Below are 20,846 nucleotides of genomic sequence, written 5' to 3'. Positions count from 1 at the left end.
ATGTAAAGAAGAGACCTGTTTGGCATGTTTTAATATCCAGACAAGGCTGCAACATGTTTGACATGGGTGTGAATTTTTATTTATTGGCAATAATGGAGCAAAGATGGAGGAGCACTTTCAAACATGGATAGTGAAACTTAAAAAGCAATGTGTACATACTGTTTTATAAGTAGCCAACTGTAAGGCAATTTGAAGAAAATCTATGAGGTTAATAAACCTGGGATATATTTCTCTACAGAAAATCTGTCTCTGTTTGATTCATTTGGTTGCTGGATTTGTTCATGTCACGTTAACGGATGTGAGAAATGTTTACAGGACATGTGGGAGGATCCTGAAATTCTGTTATCAAAAAGGAAGCAGGTTATTATATTCCTGTCTTTGCCAACCCTGCACTTCTTCTCACACACTGACTGCAAAGATGGGACATTATTTCAAAATACACGACAGGGAAGATTTTATGGGAAATTAAATAGGATTAATTCACATTCATTCAAGTCTACCTTAAAACAATACAGTCACAAAAAGGGGATTAACTCGTCAGCCAACCGCCATGTGATCTCTGATCTTTCAGGGTCTGAAATGAAGGAAACAATCGTAGCTTCTTAAATTTGTCGCCCGATTTACCCTTCTTTGTCAGAGCACAGCCCAAGAGACATAAATTTGACAATTCAGGAGTTGTTGGTATTACGTCTCTGGAGTAAACTAAACTTATTGTCCCGTTAGCGGCCTAGCAATCTGACAGATTTTGTTAAACTAAAGGCCTTAATCATCGGGCTTTGTGTTTCCATAATTGTTACCTTGTTGACCTACTATATACAGATAGTAACATAAAGAGGACATTTAATACTAAAAAGACTTGACTAATTCATTTTTTAAGCCCTTTTATTAGTTTAAGTTTATCTTATTGTACATAGGATGGATTAATTACAGTACCTGTAATTAAAGTACCTTTAATTGTCACTTTACCTTCATATACTTTGACTTATATATAGACCTTTATTTATATATGTTTATATATAGCCTTTTTATTACCTATCATTGGGCATACATTCTCTACATTCCTTTTACATTCAGTTTATTCACTTTACACGCTACTGTATTTTATTTTTTCACTATATTTGAACTTCTGCACCATTTTGTGTGCATAAAAAAAACAAGTCAGAAACAATCCTTTTTCCTCGAATTCTGCATAGTGTGATACAATTTGCATTAATTTGATGAATGTGTAGTGGGTCTAACAGAGGCCCAGAGGGATGAATGACTTGTTTATATGAAATCTAACAAAGCAGGGCGTTCTCTCCTCTTGTTTTCACGTTTTTTATTGGCTGGTTTGGAGAAGAGGCGGGCGCAGTAAAGAACCCAAAACATTCAAGAACCAGACCCCAACGTGTTAGAACCAAAATGGCCGCCGCGCAGCCCAGTGGCCGTGTCCGTTTTGATTGGCTGGCGCAGCTCCCTCCAAGTGGGCGTGTCCGTTTTGATTGGCTGGCGCAGCTCCCTCCAAGTGGGCGTGGCCTCCCCAGCGGGGAGTCACATGACCCACACGCAGAGTGAGCAATTCCAATATGGTGGCCAGCTCTGCGGGTCTACGGTTCCTGTGGATGGTATTGTTGTTCTGCGGGATCAGGGACGGCGTCTGCAGCCGGGAAGCACCGCCGGTTCTCGGGCTGCGGCTGGAGGACCCGGCGGGCCCCGTGTTCATGAAGGACCGCGTCATCTGGGCTCCGGAGGGCTCCACCTTCGAGCTCCGGCTCTACTACGGGAGCCAGCCGAACGCCACCGGGCCGTGGCTTGCGTTCGCCGGGGCTGCGGGAGGAGCTGCTGCGGGGGTCGGGGATGCGCCTGACCCTTGCGGGGACGAGCCCAGCCGCAGGGAGGCCGTGTTCCAGGTGACGGGAGCGCTCACCGCGGACGAGCCGTGCAGCGGGCTGGTCACGGTGGCGGTGCTGCGGGGAGGGAGCGTCTCCTCCCGCAGGTGTGTGCTGGAAGTTTTTCCAATACAATTTGTACTAGTACTATCTATGTACCTTTTTAGCAGTATTATAGAGTAGAAATACTCTGTTGCAAGAAAAAGTCCTGCATGCAAAATCTCACTTAAGTTGCATCAACATATACTTGAAGTACCAAAAGTACCAAAAAGTAAAAGTACTCTGATCCCATTTAGCAGTACTGTGGGGTAGAAATACTCTGGTGCAAGTTAAAGTCATGCATGCAAAATCTCACTTAAGTTGCATCAACATATACTTTAAGTACCAAAAGTACTCCAATCCTTTTTAGCAGTACTATGGGGTAGAAATACTCTGTTGCAAGAAAAAGTCATGCATGCAAAATCTCACTTAAGTTGCATCACAATACACTTGAAGTACCAAAAGTAAAAGTACTCTGATCCCATTTAGCAGTACTGTAAGTTGCATCACAATACACTTGAAGTACCAAAAGTAAAAGTACTCTGATCCCATTTAGCAGTGGTGAAATAGTTAAAGTCATGCATGCAAAATCTCACTTAAGTTGCATCAACATATACTTTAAGTACCAAAAGTACTCCAATCCTTTTTAGCAGTACTATGGGGTAGAAATACTCTGTTGCAAGAAAAAGTCATGCATGCAAAATCTCACTTAAGTTGCATCACAATACACTTGAAGTACCAAAAGTAAAAGTACTCTGATCCCATTTAGCAGTACTGTGGGGTAGAAATACTCTGGTGCAAGTTAAAGTCATGCATGCAAAATCTCACTTAAGTTGCATCAAAATATAAATATGTCCCGAGATGAGTCCCAATGAGCGTTGAAATAATGATCAAATGATAAATGAAATGTCCTTGCGGTATTTTATTTCTTTGCATGAAAGAGCCAGAAGTTTACAGAGTCACCGGGAGCCTGCAAAGTACTGAACTCCCGAGTCAGGCTGCTCACCCCTCTATCATGCATGCAAAATCTCACTTAAGTTGCATCAAAATACACTTGAAGTACCAAAAGTACCAAAAAGTAAAAGTACTCTGATCCTTTTTAGCAGTATTATAGTGTAGAAATACTCTGTTGCAAGAAAAAGTCATGCATGCAAAATCTTTCTATAAGTTGCATCAAAATACACTTGATGTACCAAAAGTACCAAAAAGTAAAAGTACTCTGATCCTATTTACTTAAGGTAAAAGTAGCAGTACTATAGTGTAGAAATACACTGTTGCAAGTAAAAGTCATGCTTTCAAAATCTCACTTAAGTTGCATCAAGTACTGAACTCCCGAGTCAGGCTGCTCACCCCTCTATATATGGGAACCGGGGTGGCCAGGCTCAGTTCTGAGTAATGTGTCATGGAGGGGGTATGAAGAACAAAAGGGGTGCATGAATATCAAAGAAAAGGAAGTAAAACAAAGGAGAGGAAGAAGATCAAAAGGTGGGTATGAGTCTCAGGTGGGGAGGAAGGACAAAGGTGTGAGAGGGCCAAAAGGTGGGGGCATGAATGACAAAGGTGAAGGGACATAAGGAGCATCTCCACACAGTGTAACTTAACATACAGAGAGACGAGGTTCTCGACCTTTAGAGTACACATCATAGTACATTTCATTCAAAACCTTTAGAGTAGAATCTTCACATCATAGTACATTTCATTCAAAACCTTTACACTATATACTTCCAACATACACTGATATAATTTTCCATTACAGGTACCACCACCTGTGCGTGCTCAGCGGGGGCAGGTGGGCGTCTGCGGGGCCCGACAGGCTGCGGGTGAGCACCGACGCGGGGCTCCCGGTGGACTACATCCCGCCGTGGGGTCTGGCCGTGCTCGTGGTGCTGCTGCTCCCGGTGTGCGCGCTGCTGAGGGTCGTGAACCTCAGTCTGCTGTGGCTCGACCCTGTGGAGCTCTACGTGCTGCACAGCTGCGGGTCCGAGGAGGAGAAGCGGGCCGCCAAGCGCCTGGAGCCCGTCAGGAGGAGGGGGAACTTCCTGGTGAGTTCTCTGCAGAGTAGTCTGGTCCCATGGAGCAGTACTGTGGGGTAGAAATACTGTGATGCAAGAAAAAGTCATGCATGCAAAATCTCACTTAAGTTGCATCAACATATTACTTGAAGTACCAAAAGTACTCCAATCCTTTTTAGCAGTACTATGTGGTAGAAATACTCTGATGCAAGTTAAAGTCATGCATGCAAAATCTCACTTAAGTTGCATCAACATATACTTGATGTACCAAAAGTACCAAAAAAGTAAAAGTACTCTGATCCTTTTTAGCAGTACTGTGGGGTAGAAATACTCTGTTGCAAGAAAAAAGTACTCTGGTCCCATTTAGCAGTATTATAGTGTATAAATACTCTGTTGCATTCAACAATCTTACTTAAGTAGCATCAAAATATTCTTGAAGTACCAAAAGTAAAAGTACTCTGATCCTATTTACTTAAGGTAAAAGTAGCAGTACTATAGTGTAGAAATACTCTGTTGCAAGAAAAAGTCATGCATTCAAAATCTCACTTAAGTTGCATCAACATATTACTTGATGTACCAAAAGTACTCCAATCCTTTTTAGAAGTACTATAGTGGATAAATACTCTGTTGCAAGAAAAAAGTACTCTGGTCCCATTTAGCAGTATTATAGTGTAGAAATACTCTGTTGCAAGAAAAAAATCTTACTTAAGTAGCATCAAAATACACTTGAAGTACCAAAAGTAAAAGTAATCTGATCCTTTTTAGCAGTACTATGGTGTAGAAATACTCTGTTGCAAGTCAAAGTCTTGCATTCAACAATCTTACTTAAGTAGCATCAAAATATTCTTGAAGTACCAAAAATAAAAGTACTCTGATCCTATCTAAGGGGCTGCACGGTGGTGTAGTGGTTAGCACTGTCGCCTCACAGCAAGAGGGGCCCGGGTTCAATTCCCGGGCCAGACAACCTTCTGTGTGGAGTTTGCATGTTCTCCCTGTGTCAGCGTGGGTTCTCTCCGGGTTCTCCGGCTTCCTCCCACAGTCCAAAGACATGCAGCTTAGGTTAATTGATGACTCTAAATTGCCCATAGGTGTGAATATGAGTGTGAGTGGTTGTCTGTCTCTATATGTCAGCCCTGTGATAGGCTGGCGACCTGTCCAGGGTGTACCCTGCCTTCGCCCATTGACAGCTGGGATCGGCTCCAGCACCCCCTTAACTGGATAAGCGGTTACGGAAGATGGATGGATGATCCTATTTACATAAGGGAAAAGTAGCAGTACTATAGTGTAGAAATACTCTGTTGCAAGTAACAGTCCTGCATTCAAAAATGTTACTAAAAGTTGCATCAAAATATACTTGAAGTACCAAAAGTAAAAGTACTCTGATCCTTTTTAACTTAAGGGAAAAGTAGCAGTAATGTAGTGTATAAATACTCTGTAGCAAGAAAAAAATCTTACTTAAGTAGCATCACAATACACTTGAAGTACCAAAAGTAAAAGTACTCTGATCCTATTTTACTTAAGGGAAAATTAGCAGTACTATAGTGTAGAAATACTCTGTTGCAAGAAAAAGTCATGCATTCAGTAAAAGTACTAATTATGCAGAAAGGCTCATCTCAGACTCATATATTTCATATTATTGTTTTATAATTATTGATGCATTTATGTTTTCATCACTTTAATATTGCTGCTAGTAAAAGTGGAGCTCCTTTGTTTACACTGCTGTATAAAGCTATTGTATATATATATTTAAATATTTTGTATTAATAATCAGAATCTGTAAAGAGTAAACAAAGGTTTCAAATATATGTATTGGAGTGAAATTGACATTATTTCCCTTTGAGATGAATTAACAAGCATCAAATGAAATGACTCCAGTGAAGAATAACTTTAGTACCTCAAAATTGTACCAAAGTACAGTACTTGATTAAATTGACTTGCATTTTTTTTACACTGCTTTATAAACTTTAAAAATATACAAAATTTGGCTGTTAAATATATTTTATTTTAAATATTTTGTTTATCATTATCTGTATGTGTAAAGTAACAAAAGGTAAATTTAAGGTATCAAATAAATATAGTGGGGTATAAAGTACAATATTTCCCTTTTTAGATGTGGTAGAGTGCGAGTATAAAGTAGCATAAACTTAAAGTACAATTTAAGTACCTCAATATTTTACCAAAGTACAGTACTTGAGTAAATGTACTTACATTTATAGGCTGCTTTTATAAACTGTAATGATACTGTAGTGTAGAAAGCTATTATGTATATTTATTTGTAAATATTTTTTATAAATAATCTGAATGTGTAAAATAACATGTAAATAAGGGTATCAAGTAAATATAAGTAAAAAGAACAATATTTCCATTTAGATGTAGTGGATTTGAAGTATACAGTAGTATAAAATTTAATTATTCCAGTAAAGTACAACTTAAGTACTTTTTAAAGTTGTATTTTTACACTGCTTTATAAACTCTCATAATATACAGTTTATAGCTTATATATATATATGTAAATAGATATATATAAATAATCTGAATCTGTAAAGTATGCAGTAAGTAACAGTATCAAAAACATGTAGCGGAGTTAAAAGAACAATATTTCCTCTGAGATGTAGTGTGTAAAAAGGAAAATTCTCCAGTAAAGTACAACTTAAGTACCTCAAAATTGTACTAAATTGAGTAAATGTACTTTGCAGGCATAGAATTAAATGAAACGTCTGTTCTTAAACATCTTTCTGTGTTTTCGTCCATCCAGACGTGCTCCCTGCTCTTCCTGTCCGCCGTGGGACACTCCGTCCTCGGCGTCCTCCTCTACCGTGCGCTCGGCACCATCGTCTCCGCCGTGTTCACCAGCGGGTTCCTCATCTTCTTCGTGGTCGAGCTGGCTCCTCACATCCTCTGCTCCGGTTACGGGTTCCAGCTGGCGCCCGGACTCACCTGGCTGGCCCAGGTGTGTCTGGTGCTCACCTTCCCGCTGTCCTGTCCTCTGGGGCTGATCCTGGACCTGGGTCTGAGGAGGGACATCAGCACCTGTGGGATACGGGAGCGGGCCATGGAGATGATCCGGACGAGCGTCAACGATCCATACAGGTGAGAAAACACACACACACACGCGTATCATGAGATGTGTGTGAAAAGCGCTCTGCGGTCTCATCCTCCATCTTGTTTCCTGTCGCAGTGAGTTTGTGAAGGAGGAGTTCAGCCGCGGGATGCTGCGCACTAAGACGGTGGAGGACATCCTGACCCCCCTGAAGGACTGCTTCATGCTGCCCAGCTCCGTGGTCCTGGACTTCTCCACCATGTCTGAGATCATGCAGAGCGGATACACCAGGGTGCCCATCTACGAGGAGGAGAGGTGGGAGCGGGAACACAGCTCTGTTCAAAGCTTTAACAAACTAAACAAAGTTATTGTTTACTGATGAAAACAGTTAATTCATTGGAATAATTATTTTAATCACAATCAGATCAGAATGATGGCATATTAGGGTCATTGCAGATAAACAATATATATTTTGGAGCTGGGGGAGGGGGTTAATAAATATCACAATTTCAAATATATAAATCGTCAATTTACAAGAAGAAAATTCTTTGAGGTTATATGTGAAAATTTACGGGAAAAAACTAAAATATTCTCTGTGATTCAAGGTGTACACTTATAAGAAAAAATAAAGAGAATCTTCTCTGAGATTTGAGGTGTAAATTAACGGGAACATTTTTTAGATTCGCTGAGATTCAAATCGTAACTACAACAAAAACTTTAAAAATCCCTATGATTAATGTCGTAAAATTTACGAGCAAAATATTTTCTGAGATTATAGAGTCATAAATTTGCGGGAAAAATATTATTTTTTAATTAATTAATGGTCTTCCGGTAATGATTTAAGTAAGGTGAAGGTCCTGGAAGATACATGTTCTTTCTGTGTTGTTAATAAATACTGAAATAATTGGCCTAATATATGTCCATTGGAATTAATAGAACTAGTCTATTTTTTTTACACTTGATTAGTCTTAGATATATGAAAGAACAACATGAATTACATTTATTTGAAAGATATTAGACCGGTATTAAACATATTTGCAGATTCTAAGAGTTATAGATTAGTTAGATTAGAATATAAATCTAGCCACTGAGTGTGTGTGTATATCATATTTATACACAGTATATATACTGTCCTCCATAATGACCATTTAACCTGCAAAGCATCTGAGTATATTGAAAAGTGCTCTAAAAATAAAAATGGTGTTATTATTATTGTTATTATAAAATAGATTAAAAGCCTGGTTCTTTGTCCTGACTGCAGCAGAAAAACACATCAGTTCAATGTTTAAACTTTTCATAATGAAAGAAAGAACCTGTTATTGTTTAAACCTTCTCTGCTCCTCAGATTTCACCTGGTGATGTTGGTTTAGTGACCCGTGATAACTACACACACACACACACACACACACACACACACACACACACACACACACACACACACACACACACACACACACACACACACACACACACACACACACACTTCAATGGTGCTGCTAACGTTACTAGCTCTCCTGTTGGTTTAAACACTGATTGTTTGTTTACTATGTAACTTTATCAGAGATCACAGACTAGAGAAGAATGAATGTCCGTTCATTAACACGTGTGTTTGATGCTCCAGGTCCAACATCGTGGAGATCCTGTATGTGAAAGACCTGGCTCTGGTGGACCCGGACGACTGCACCCCCATGACGACCATCACCAAGTTCTACAACCACCCGCTGCACTACGTCTTCAACGACACCAAGCTGGACGCCATGCTGGAGGAGTTCAAGAAAGGTGAAAAACACATCACAGTTTTAATGTTCTTTACCTTTTTATTTGGATTTATTTTGTTTTAGCTTCCTTTTATTGGCTGTCAGATCTAATTTTGTCTCCCGACCCAAACCCCTTCAAAATAAAAGCCACAGAAGGTATCTTTATCTTAACAGGAAATTCAGGATGAGGCTTGTTATACAAAATAAACGGTTGCAACTCTCACTGTGTGTCAACATGCAACTAGCAATGGACCTAGTTTTTCAAAAGAAAAGCCCCATAAATTAACTGTATCTTAACAGGCAACTCTACCTATCTAGCTAATAAAAGCTTCAGGAATTAACTGAATCTTAACAGGAAGCTCAGGCATGGTCTTGTTTTAAAAAATAAAAGCCACCAACTCTCACTGTATGTCAACAGGCAACTAGCTATGGACCTAATTTTTCAAAGTAAAAGCCACATACGTTAACTGTATCTTAACAGGCAACTCAGTTCAAACCTCACGTTTAAGCTTTCTTTTATTGGCTACCTACCCAATACTGTCAGATATGATTCTGTCTCTCTCCCACTCTCCTGTCTCCCAACCCCTTCAAAATAAAAGCCTCATGAATTAACTGTATCTTAACAGGAGGAAGAACATTACTGATTTACTGAAAGAGTGATTGATTTACTGTGATTTGACCTCTGACCTTTCCTCTCTCTATAAGGCAACTCTCACATGGCCATCGTCCAGAAGGTGAACAACGAGGGGGAGGGGGATCCGTTCTACGAGGTTCTGGGATTGGTCACTTTAGAGGACGTCATCGAGGAGATCATCAAATCAGAGATCCTGGATGAGTCTGACGGCTACCGTAAGTTCATTTATTATAAATCTGTTTCTTCACTTAGCATCTGATACCTTTTATTAAAACTCTCCGTGTCCTCCTGTAGTGGACAGGAAGGTGAAGCGTCCTCTCGCTCCGCTGGAGATTCCTCTGGAGCCTCGCAGCGTCCACGAGGAGTTCTCTCTCTTCAAGCCCCCTGAAGGAGAACCAAAGATCAGGACGTCTCCACAGCTCCTGCTGGCTACACACCGCTTCCTGTCCAGAGGTGAGTCTTTACCTGCACACCTGTTTGTAAAGTTTGTAATCTCCTGCCACAAATCTTGATAGTGTCTGAGTCAGGGGGCAATCTCAAATTCTGGAGAGTGAAGCTAATTCTGAAGTACCTTAAAGCTGCATTCTCTCTAGTGTCCACCAGGGGGCGGCGACTCTGGTTGTATAGAAGTCTATGAGAAAATGACTCTACTTCTCTCTTGATTTATTCCCTCAGTAAACATTGTAAACATGAGTTTATGGTCTCAATCTCTAGTGTCAAGTCTTCTTCAATACAGCATGATGTTCATTTAGTAAATGATGCTCCATTTAGAGTCAAACAGACCATAAAGCAGGGGATGCTTTAGGGCGGGGCTACACACTGATTGACAGGTCGACACCAGAGACGTATACGGCGTCTCTACGTCACTCCTCCTCAGTCCAAATATGGTCACTTCCTGTTCACTGGTTGCAAAATGTCAAGATGGCGATAGCCAAATCACAGAACTCAAGGCTCCACAAACCAATTAGTGACGTAATGATGACCACGACCTCTTCTTACATACAGTCTTTGGTCTGAGAGGACAACTATACATGTCTGAATGGTGCTTGATGCTTTTATTTTGTTGAAAGTCTCTTTAATAATAGATGGTTTATGTAGTTTAATAGATGGAGAACAAAAATATCTCAAACATATCTCAGTTTATCTCAAACGAGCCTAATGGTAAAAGAAACTCGAAGCTTAGATTAAATAGGAAAATCTTCCTGTTTCAGTGTCAAGAGTTTTACAATAAAAGCAGCCTAAAACAAGATTGAATTACCTTTACCAAAGCTCTTTATTTTAGACTTATCACTATAGAGGCAGAAGGTTAGACTAGAGTTAGAACTGTTGGAGTTAAACCTCTTCAATCAATATTTACAGTTAAATAATGAAACTAGTTCAACAGGATTCTCTCTGTCATGTGACACTGTGGTGAAGTTTGAATCATTTCATTCTTCTTCTTTTATTTCACATGTAAATAAAACATTTGGCGTCTGAATTATGCTGTTTTTATCTCTAAAACAGTTCTTCTTGAAGAAAAGAAGAGAATCAATATAGCAGCTGATTTATAACTTCTCAACGGTAGTTAACGGAGAGAACGATCGACCATTCGCCTCCAGCTGAATGAATCAGTCACAGTTTAACTCCGCACACATAATGATTATATATTATGTATTATATATTATACATTATATATTATATATTATATATTATAATTCTGAGGAGTGACGGTTGAGGATTGCTTGGAGAAAGAAGCCGCTACAAGTCATTTTAAATCTGTTTATCTGGACATATTTGACACCACTCTGACCTTTGACCTCCCCCCCTGCAGAGGTGTCGCACTTCAGCCCGGGACGCATGTCGGAGAAGGTCCTGTTCCACCTGCTCCGTCACCCCAGCGTCAACCAGGAAGTGCACTTTGACCCCAACAACCGGCAGAGCCCGGGTCACTATCTCTACACGCGCAACCACCCGGTGGACTATTTCATCCTGCTGCTGCAGGTGTGTGCCGCATGTTCACAATGTTTAGGAGTGTGGTTGTATGAAGTCCTTCTCCATAGTCGGTGTTTTACTACGGTAGATTGAGTTTGTAGAAACAGACAGGATATCAGCACTGGAGCAAAACAATGTTCTACTGTGGACGTAATTTAGACTCCTAAAATAATAAATATCTGTTATCTATGATCTCCATTGACAAAAACAGTAATTTTACCTCTCAGAACACATCAGTTCCTGGTCTACTGCTGCCTCCTTCTGTTAGTTTATTTGTGTTGTTGTGTGGCTTTGGTGAATCCAAAGTAACCCTTTAAAACACCGATGTCTCAAAGCTTTATTGAAAGTACAGTTTTTCTAGTTTGAGGTTATATAAAAGTACAGAATTTCCTAAATGAATGTGCTTAATTTAAAAGAATATGACTTGGACTTTCTCTGAGATTAAAGTGGTACATTTACGGTAAAAAAAAAAACAAATTCACGAGAAAAAATATTGATGTTTTTTCTGAGATTGAATTAAAAGAAATGGATGTACATACAAGTATCACTAAATTACTTTGAAACTGAAATAAAGTTCAAATCTGCTGATTTTCAGGCAAATTCTGCAGTTATATGTATCACTTATCACTTTTTATCTTGTTTTATCACAAAACTTTAATTTAAATGGTACTTAATGACATTAAAACACACTTTTCTCTTCATAACATAATATGTTGATGTGTTGTTAAAACAACACTCTACTTTATGGCTTATTTATTAATTATTACTGTCCCAAAAAATGTCAGTATGGGTAGAGAAGATGTGGGTAAAGAGAAAGAATCAAGAAAAGAAGTACTTTTGTTACTGTGTAGTTTTCTTTATTAAACATGAAATATTTTGACATTAAAGTGTTGGTGCTTCCTGTTTGCTGCGTTCAGGGTCGAGTGGAGGTGGAGATCGGTAAAGAGGGGCTGAAGTTTGAGAACGGGGCGTTCACGTACTACGGCGTTTCTGCACTAACGCTGCCCTCCTCAGGTGAGATGAAGAACTACAGGAAGATCTCTTCAACAAATACAAACACACATTTTACACCAAAAGAATTAAGTTTTGCTCGGAACTCTAACTAACATGTTACACTAACGCAAATCTTTATTTCACATATTATTAAGACTGTGAACATTTGCACATTACATCCTCTTACTTATTAAAAACTGTTCAGCCCTTTTTCATTTTCAAAACAGAAATATTTAACATTTTAAATACAGTAAAATTGCAGTACTTGTTTATTTATTTATTTTTTATTACTCTGCTTATGGTGACTCTCCCCAAAATACCAAGGAAAATTCCCTTTATGTGGAAAAAAAACATTTGGGGAAAATCAATCTATCAAAACTTTATGTATAAAGTAGAAATCATACATCAAACAAAAGTCGAAGTGTTGAACATGAAAAGAAGTAAAAAGAACAGAAGTAAAAAAATAAATAATTCAAATGAATATAAAACACATCATTCATCATGATTTGTCCCTAAATTACATCATCACATCAGCTTTAATTCCTTGTTCACTTATAAAGAAATAATACATTATTACATTTTATATTATTGCAGATTCTGTGATCCTTCATCGTTCAGTTATAACATGAAACACACAGTTGTGTAAAATGAATGATGATGCAGTTTTTCCTCTGAGTTTACATAACTGAGGTTTATTCGAGTCGACACATGGCTATAAAAAGGAGAAGAGGAAGGTGCAGGATTGCAGATATTGTGCTGACTCATTGTGTGTGTTTGTGTGTGTCCTTGTATGTGTGTGTTCTTGTGTGTGTGTTTATGCAGTGCACCAGTCTCCAGTGTCGACCCAGCGTCACTCTCCCAGGGATCCCTTTGAGTCAGCGGACGCCACAAGTCCGTCCAACTATTGTCCCGACTACACCGTCCGAGCGCTCACCGACCTGCAGCTCATACGGGTGTGTGTGTGTGCGTGTGCGTGTGCGTGTGTGTGTGTGTTGTGTGTGTCTGGTGTCTGTCTGTCTCAGTCACATGAAAACACGCATTTTCAGATGTCAAAGACCAAAGTTGTGTCAGAAACTTAATCAAATCTATGTTTATCAGACTCCAATGAAAGTAGTATTTCCACAGTGTATTATTAGTACTTTTACTGAAGTAAATAATCTGAATACTTCTTGTACACTGTTTGTGAATCAGGGACAAAAGGACAAACACACACATGAACAAACAGGAACAAAAAAAAAGTAAAGGAATAATACATGTAAAGCTACAACAAGGAACTTTGATTTTGTGTTTTGGCGCCCCCTGTGGACGGAAGTGGTATTGTCTCCGAGCACCAGACTCCCTTCAGAAAACCTCTCATTCTACAATCAGTTTGCTGATAATACCTGCAAACAAGCAAAATAAGCCTAACAGGTAGCGGCTTCTCATTTTTGGCTGATTGTCGATCTCATCGGCTCAAAAGAGAAGTTGCATGTATTTATTATTTTTTATACATTTATTTAAAAAAGAACAAAAGTAAAGCCGGCGCTTTGTTCAAAACTTGTTTATTGTTTTGAAAACATCCCTCTGCTTGCATATATTCTTTAAATAACTATTTTTACATTTATAATTGTATCATACAGCATACACTATCCTTCTTATTACAGTGTATGGGGCCTTTAGTGTTTTGCTTTTTTCATGCGTTTTGTTTTGCAGGTGACCCGTCTCCAGTACCTGAACGCCCTCATGGCGTCCCGGGTCGGTCAGAGTCCAGATCCTCCTGAGATTAAGATCCTGCCCAACAGTCAGACCAAGCTGCTCAACGACAGAAACTCACAACAAGGTATGTTTCATTTAAAACCGCTGTCTTTACCGTATGGATCTCTAAAAACTAACATTCACCGTGTCCACCAAAGCGTTTTTTCCTGATGAGAGCGTATTTTTGTAATGATTGCCTCTGGGAGCATATTTGAAAAATGAAATGAGACGTATAAAATATCACAATTTAAAGCTTAGTTTAGGATGGAACTGTTCGTCACACATGATGTGTTCAAGGACCGTCAGAAAGGTGAAAATCTGACAATAATGATGGGCTTTTCCATCCTGCCGGCGTAAAGGCTCTTTAGTTTTGGCTTAAAGGCTCTTTAGTTTTGGCTTAAAGGCTCTTTAGTTTTGGCTTAAAGGCTCTTTAGTTTTGGCTTAAAGGCTCTTTAGTTTTGGCTTAAAGGCTCTTTAGTTTTGGCTTAAAGGCTCTTTAGTTTTGGCTTAAAGGCTCTTTAGTTTTGGCTTTGCTTTTCTGAAAAGGAGGTTGCCGCCTGATAAGTATGTATTTACGCTATGCTACATATGCCGTTCCATTCCTCCGTTCTTTAAACGCTTAGCCTCCTCAGCATTTCCAGCTTTTCAAAGATGAACTTTGTGTTTTCTTTTGGTGGACACGGCCTTTCACTGATGAATCTCACTAAATCTCTTTCTGAATCTACACCTCTTTGGATTTTTCTCTCACTGCACTTTTCCTGTTTGCTTTCAGCTGAATGATAATAATTTTCCTTCTTTCTCTTTTTCTTTTTCCCTGCTTTCGTGCCTCCATGTCTTCTTCTCTGTCCAGAGTTCCCTGTAAACTTTTCATTCTTTGATACCATTGAGAATTACTGTTAGTATGTTTTTTTGCATGAGGTCAATGAAATGCAGCCCGTCTGTGGCATGACAGCAAACACAGACTGTACAAACAGCACACTCAGTCTCACACAAACACACTAGTGACAGGACTGTTTCCTCCCTTTACCTCGTTGAATAAGCCGTCCCAGTGGGTGCGTTTGATTTCCACCAGACTAATTCCTATTTGTGTTTTTGAAGCTTTGTTACCTTTTGTTTTTATTCATCCTGTCTCGTTTCCTAGCTTCTGCTTTTCCCTGAAATCCTCTCACTTCTCTCTCTGTTGCGTAAACTTTGTGTCTGATCCGATCAAGATGTTCACTTCATAAAACACAGAATTATCTGTTAATATTAATTACATTATTATGACTTTTAAAAGGGATGAAATGTGTCCTCTGGCGTCCATATTGGAGGCTCAGGGGCATTGAGGCAGAAACGCTATCTGAGGTCAAAGTGCCAGGTGCATAGAGAAAAAAGACTTTCAGTATTACTGCAGGCCAAGAATAATCACGTTTTAAAGTTTTCTTCAGTATCAAACTCATCCAGAGATATTTGTCTGTACATCCAATAGTTCACTGCAAACAGGAGCTGCTAATAGTTCATTCGGCATCAGATGTATGTAAACAAATAGAGTAAAAAAACAACATTATACTTCCTGTTTACGTCCAGAAAAGCCCCCAAATTATTGTAACTGTAGTTACGTAACATAGAGCATTAGACAAATAATTAAAGTAAACCAAAGAATAATAACAGAGTGACAATGTTAGTAGCTTTAGCTTTATTTTCTTCCTAATTTTTCTTTATTATCAATGGATAAATAGATTATTATTAATATGTTTTATTGTAAAAGGTGGCTTTAACATATTATCTGTTCAGTTTCAGTTGTTTTAAGATGCAACAATGCGATGAAAATTTAGCATGAGAGCCATTTTCACCCTAATTGAAAAACAAACTTTTATATAAGGTATAAATTATGGGATGGGTTTTTTTTTTTTTTACCTTTTTAAAAGTCCCTTTAAATGTGCAAATAATCTATTAAAATACATTAATACCCCCTTTAAAATTCTATTAAAAATAACTTAATTACTTCATTACATTACTGAGGATGTGTTACATCAAAAAGGACTTAAAACTGACAAGAAGTCGCCTGAAAAAAAGCTTGAATTAATTATCTTAATATTTCCTGAAACATAACATTAAGAGATTACTCACCTCTTTTGTCGAGCAACGACTTTGAGCCCTCGAAGTCCAAGGGCTTATGGGAAATAGAGTTTGTTAAAAGCTGCTAAGTCATTAAAAATAATACAGTATTAGACATTTATTCAAAACAACAAAAAACAACTACCATCCTTATCTAAACGTATGAAAGGAAGCATCCGAAGACGCTGCATCGAATCGTTAAAAAGGTCAATGGGCTTTTGAATGAGGTTCTATGGTTCTGTAGCAGAACCGGGCTCTGGCTTCTTCTTCTACTCCTTAAACTCCGGCTCTTCTTCTTCTTCTTCTTCATCTCTTTTGCACCATCTTGTCCTGTTTCCTCTCTTTCCACCGTGTGTGTGATTGCCGTGCTCGTCGTGATGTCATCCCCCGTCACTCACCCCAGCTCTCCCCTCTCATTGGCTCGGGTTCCACAGGTGGCAGTAGCGCCCAGGAGAGCTCCACAGAAGAGGAGGCTCATGGGTAGTGCGGTTCTGACCTGCTCCAAACAAGTAGAGATTTTATAGTTGTTTTTATTGGATGAATCATTTATGGCTGGAACGTAGTTATTGGACTAAACTGGAGTGAGAGGTTTTATTTGTTTTGTAGATCCACATCCCGTCTCATCTCCTTCCTCATTCCTATTTTTTTGTTTGTTTGTGATTTTCATTGCTATTATTATTTCCTGCTGTTTTTACACACTTTGGACTTTATGTGTATATTTATGCATAAATACATTTTATTTTAATTTGGGCGGTGCCTTTTCTTCCACGTTCGCTCTAAACTCTTCATGATTCCTCAATTGTGTCTGTCTGGGTGCCAAAGCTACATTGTGTCTGTCTGGGTGCCAAAGCTACATTTGTGTGTGTGTGTGTGTGTGTGTGTGTGTGTGTGTGTGTGTGTGTGTGTGTGTGTGTGTGTGTGTGTGTGTGTGTGTGTGTGTGTGTGTGTGTGTGTGTGTGTGTGTGTGTGTGTGTGTGTGTGTGTGTGTGTGTGTGTGTGTGCTGAAGCATCCGTCCCTTTGTGACTCTATAAGAATAAATGTTGGTTGAAAGCAGATTTGCACATTAAATTTGTGCACTGTTGATAGTATTAAGCTATTTCACGAGCTGTAAGGTACGTCCACATTTTTATACCCTCAACTAAACATTGTGTGTGTTATTTGTGTGTGTGTGTGTGTGGCCAAAAACAAGCTCTCAGATAGTTCATACTTTAAATATTCATTTAGAAAGTGAGACGTAAAGTGAGTATTTTTACAAAGTGGCCCCGGATGTAACCAAAGTAAAAAATAAACTAAATAAGAGTGGCAGTTTTTATTGATGCTGAAGAACGAGATGAACCTAAGAAGGTTTTGGAAGTAGAGCTGAAACAATTAGTCGATTCAGAAAAATAACTATTTTGATAATCAATTAATCGGCTAAGTTGTGAGGATTCGCTTCTGTTCTTTGTCTGATGTGATGATAAACTGAATATCTTTGGGTTTTGGGCTGTTTGTCAGACAGAAATGAGACATTTTAACTCATTAATTTGAGATTTATTTAGGTTTTTTTACCTTAAAGAGAAGCAAAGTCCCCCCCCTCTACTTTATTTTGAAAAAGAAAAATATGTACGCAAGTGTGTGTGTGTGTGTGTGTGTGTGTGTGTGTGTGTGTGTGTGTGTGTGTGTGTGTGTGTGTGTGTGTGTGTGTGTGTGTGTGTGTGTGTGTGTGTGTGTGTGTGTGTGTGTGTGTGTGTGTGTGTGTGTGTGTGTGTGTGTGTGTGTGTGTGTGTGTGTGTGTGTGTGTGTGTGTGTCACATACAGTATCTCACCCGTACATGTCGGTAAGCTAGCATCCAGTCTTCTCCAGTTGCATGTGTGTAAACATGTGGACTACATCAGAACATGGCCTCTAAATAACCCTTTGTGTTCCCTGTTTGTACATTAATATATTAACGATATATAAAGTGGACTCTCATTGATCCCCACGACTTAATCTTTAAAAATCTGTTTTAAAGTGTATTTTAATGCAGTACTCACGTGCCCTTATGTATGTTCAGAAAGTCATGTGTCGTCCCGTCCACACTGGTCATGAAGAGGCTCCTTTGTTCTGCGACTACACTGTAAAAAATAGACGACAAAAGAAATGTTCAGTGTTAAAACTCTAAAGTTTAAAGCGGGAATATGCTAAAACATGTACTAGTTTGTCAGACGACGCATTGGAGAAATCCCTTACTTCAGTAAAAGTACTAATACTACACTGCAAGTACATTTACTGCATACAAAACCTTACTTAAGTAAGAGTATTATCGTCTAAATTTACACAAAGGACTTAAAGTAAAAGCATTGATTGATCAGTAAAATGTTTTCCTTTTATATCTGATGTTTCTGCTGCATTAATGTGTATGTTTCATGTTAACTCCTTTATATCCTGTTTGTTAATTTAATCCACATCAATGCATCATATTCTATAAGATCATCACATGTTCCTGTGAGAACCTCGTATCTCTAAAAACAACAAACATTTCCAGCTGATCCAAGAGGCTTTTTACAGAGTTTATTTATCTGAAGAAGTAGGAGGATTCTATCAACACATGAAGGAAACACTTCATCCTTCAGTTTATCACAAACATTCAACATCAACACATCTGGAGATACGAGGTTTTACCTGAACAGGAAGGGGATGAAAAAACTGTCATCTGAGAAGAAACTAAAGACTGTACAATATGTACCTCTGAGATGTAGTAAAAAGTACAATATGTACCTCTGAGATGTAGTGGAGAAGTGTAAAGCTATATAAGATAGAAATATTCAGGTAAAGTACCTTGAATTTGTACTTTAGTGCAGTCCTAGAGTAAATGTACTCCGTTACATTCCACCACTGTACGAGTGTTTTTCCTGCGTGATCCTTCAAACTGAATTTTTGCACAAAACAAGAGAACAAAGTTATTATTTCCCCTGATTTCTTACAGTGTAGTACAGCACAAGGAGATTCCGTCACAGCCAGCATGAAGACAGAATATTCTCTCTCAACATACAGTACACACAGTATGACATGTGAGTATAGTATGTATACTTGTATAGAATCGGATCCTTAAAGCAGCAGCAGGGTGTTTAGGCGTCGGCTCTGTGGTACATTCACACCATTTCTGTCTCTTTTTTTTCCATTTTGTGTGTTTTAATCATTCAGTGTTCTCATCGTTGCCATGTTCCAGGAGAAATCTTTGTGAGACTTGAGTAAATATTTTGTATTTTGTTTTGTTGTAATAAGTTTGACTGAATGTAAAAAGATGATCATTACTTTGTACTGATTGAGAGAAAGGTTTGGTTGAAGAAGCGTGTATTAATATAATATAATTTGAGGATGTAGTTTATTGGTAATTTGTTTTCAGGTACAAAAAACGCTGTTACTACATGAGTTATTGAGAGATATACAGTTAGAGCAATTCCTCTTTCTGTCCAGGTTACATTTGTATAAAACTACTCTATTTTATTTTATTTTTTGGGAATGCTGCCGTTTTTTTGAGTACATTGAGAGACTCTTTCATTTTCAATAATCAAGTTTCTTAGGAAATAAACTCAATCCTGTTCTACAATGTGTTATTGTTGTTTGTCTTTTCTATTCCCACACAGACATGGCCTACAATATCACAAGACGTGACTTTATTTAGGTAAATACTCATTAAGATACCTTAAAATTGTCGTTGACCAAATTCTGAATGATATATATATTTATTTATTTACACATATCTAAAACTGATGCAGTCGTTTACATCAGTCCTGTAATGAAACCTACCTTCAGACATGATATAAATGAGATATTTAGAAAGGTGTTAATTACATTTTATGGTCATTTCGCCAGATACGGTTTAAGTGCTGTTAAATTAAACCACATTATAATGAGTGAATATGTTTCTAATCGTTTATCTACCCCATTTATATCACACACAGACAAACAAACACATATGTATATATATAAGTAATAAAAAAAAGGCTTTATATAATATGACAATCATTTCATGTAAAGAAGTCAAAGTATATTATGTCGAAAAAAGTCAACAAAAAAATCATAATAAATGATGGCTAAAATGGGCATATTATAGATTCAAATTGACTAAATTTAGGTGCTAAGATCAGAACTCGGACACAGGTTTTTAATCAAAGTTCACAAGTAACTTAATTGGAGCAAATAGTGGATGATAGCAGATCCGGAAGTCTCTGTGGAGCGTGACAGGCAGAAAAGCAGAGCTGAAGGAAGTGAAGCTGAAGGAAGTGAAGCAGACCGGCGAGTCGCTTGGAGACGCAATGAGAGTATGAATCTGAGACATAAGAATTCACAGGCTTAAACAGGATGATTGGTTTGAGACAAACTTTGGACCATTTTGGCAACCTGAACAATCTGGTGAAGACTGGAGTGGAGAGCCACGGTACATATACAGCAGGAGCACGATGAGTGGATGGGTATCAGGTCTGAAGGTTGATTGGAGAGAGATTGAGTGCCACACACAGAAAGATTGTATAGTATGTCTTCAAAAGTTCTAGTTTAGCATGCCATTTAAAAATGTCATAAAAAGTAATTGTATATTATGTTGAATAAATTCATGAAAATAGTCATAGTATAGTATGTCGTAAAAAGTCATATCATAGTGTATAACAAAATATAATGCAAAAGTCATAGTATGGTACATCAAAAAAAGTCAGGAAAAAGTCATGAAGAAGTCATATGT

At 38.4% G+C, this 20,846-nt stretch overlaps 1 protein-coding gene across 2 annotated transcripts; it reads left to right on the top strand.

Moving 5' to 3' along the window:
- Positions 1-1,553: 1,553 nt before the first annotated feature.
- On the top strand, positions 1,554-19,166 carry LOC129102252 (metal transporter CNNM3). Of its 2 annotated transcripts, none has more exons than XM_054612309.1 (12): positions 1,554-1,975; positions 3,664-3,949; positions 6,675-7,009; positions 7,098-7,274; positions 8,581-8,738; positions 9,422-9,565; positions 9,645-9,803; positions 11,161-11,330; positions 12,239-12,335; positions 13,137-13,267; positions 14,007-14,133; positions 16,580-16,959. In XM_054612309.1, the coding sequence occupies exons 1-12, from the start codon at positions 1,566-1,568 to the stop codon at positions 16,627-16,629; spliced, it is 2,244 nt and encodes a 747-aa protein (XP_054468284.1). In that variant the 5' UTR covers positions 1,554-1,565; the 3' UTR covers positions 16,630-16,959. The 2 variants fall into 2 exon arrangements, with proteins under 2 accessions (XP_054468284.1, XP_054468283.1); XM_054612308.1 differs by lacking the exon at positions 16,580-16,959 and adding an exon at positions 19,092-19,166 and having other exon boundaries at positions 1,566-1,975.
- Positions 19,167-20,846: the final 1,680 nt, after the last annotated feature.

Source organism: Anoplopoma fimbria, chromosome 14 (assembly GCF_027596085.1).
Source record: "Anoplopoma fimbria isolate UVic2021 breed Golden Eagle Sablefish chromosome 14, Afim_UVic_2022, whole genome shotgun sequence".
Classification (NCBI taxonomy): Eukaryota; Metazoa; Chordata; class Actinopteri; order Perciformes; family Anoplopomatidae; genus Anoplopoma; species Anoplopoma fimbria.
The sequence above is the reverse complement of the archived record's forward strand: the minus strand, read 5'-3'. Positions and strand labels throughout refer to the sequence as shown.

Coding starts and splice junctions, on each gene's coding strand:
- LOC129102252 (XM_054612309.1), top strand. CDS start 1,566: ATGGTGGCCAGCTCTGCGGGTCTACGGTTCCTGTGGATGGTATTGTTG. Junction 7,275..8,580: donor CCCATCTACGAGGAGGAGAG/GTGGGAGCGGGA, acceptor TTGATGCTCCAG/GTCCAACATCGTGGAGATCC. Junction 9,566..9,644: donor GGATGAGTCTGACGGCTACC/GTAAGTTCATTT, acceptor GTCCTCCTGTAG/TGGACAGGAAGGTGAAGCGT.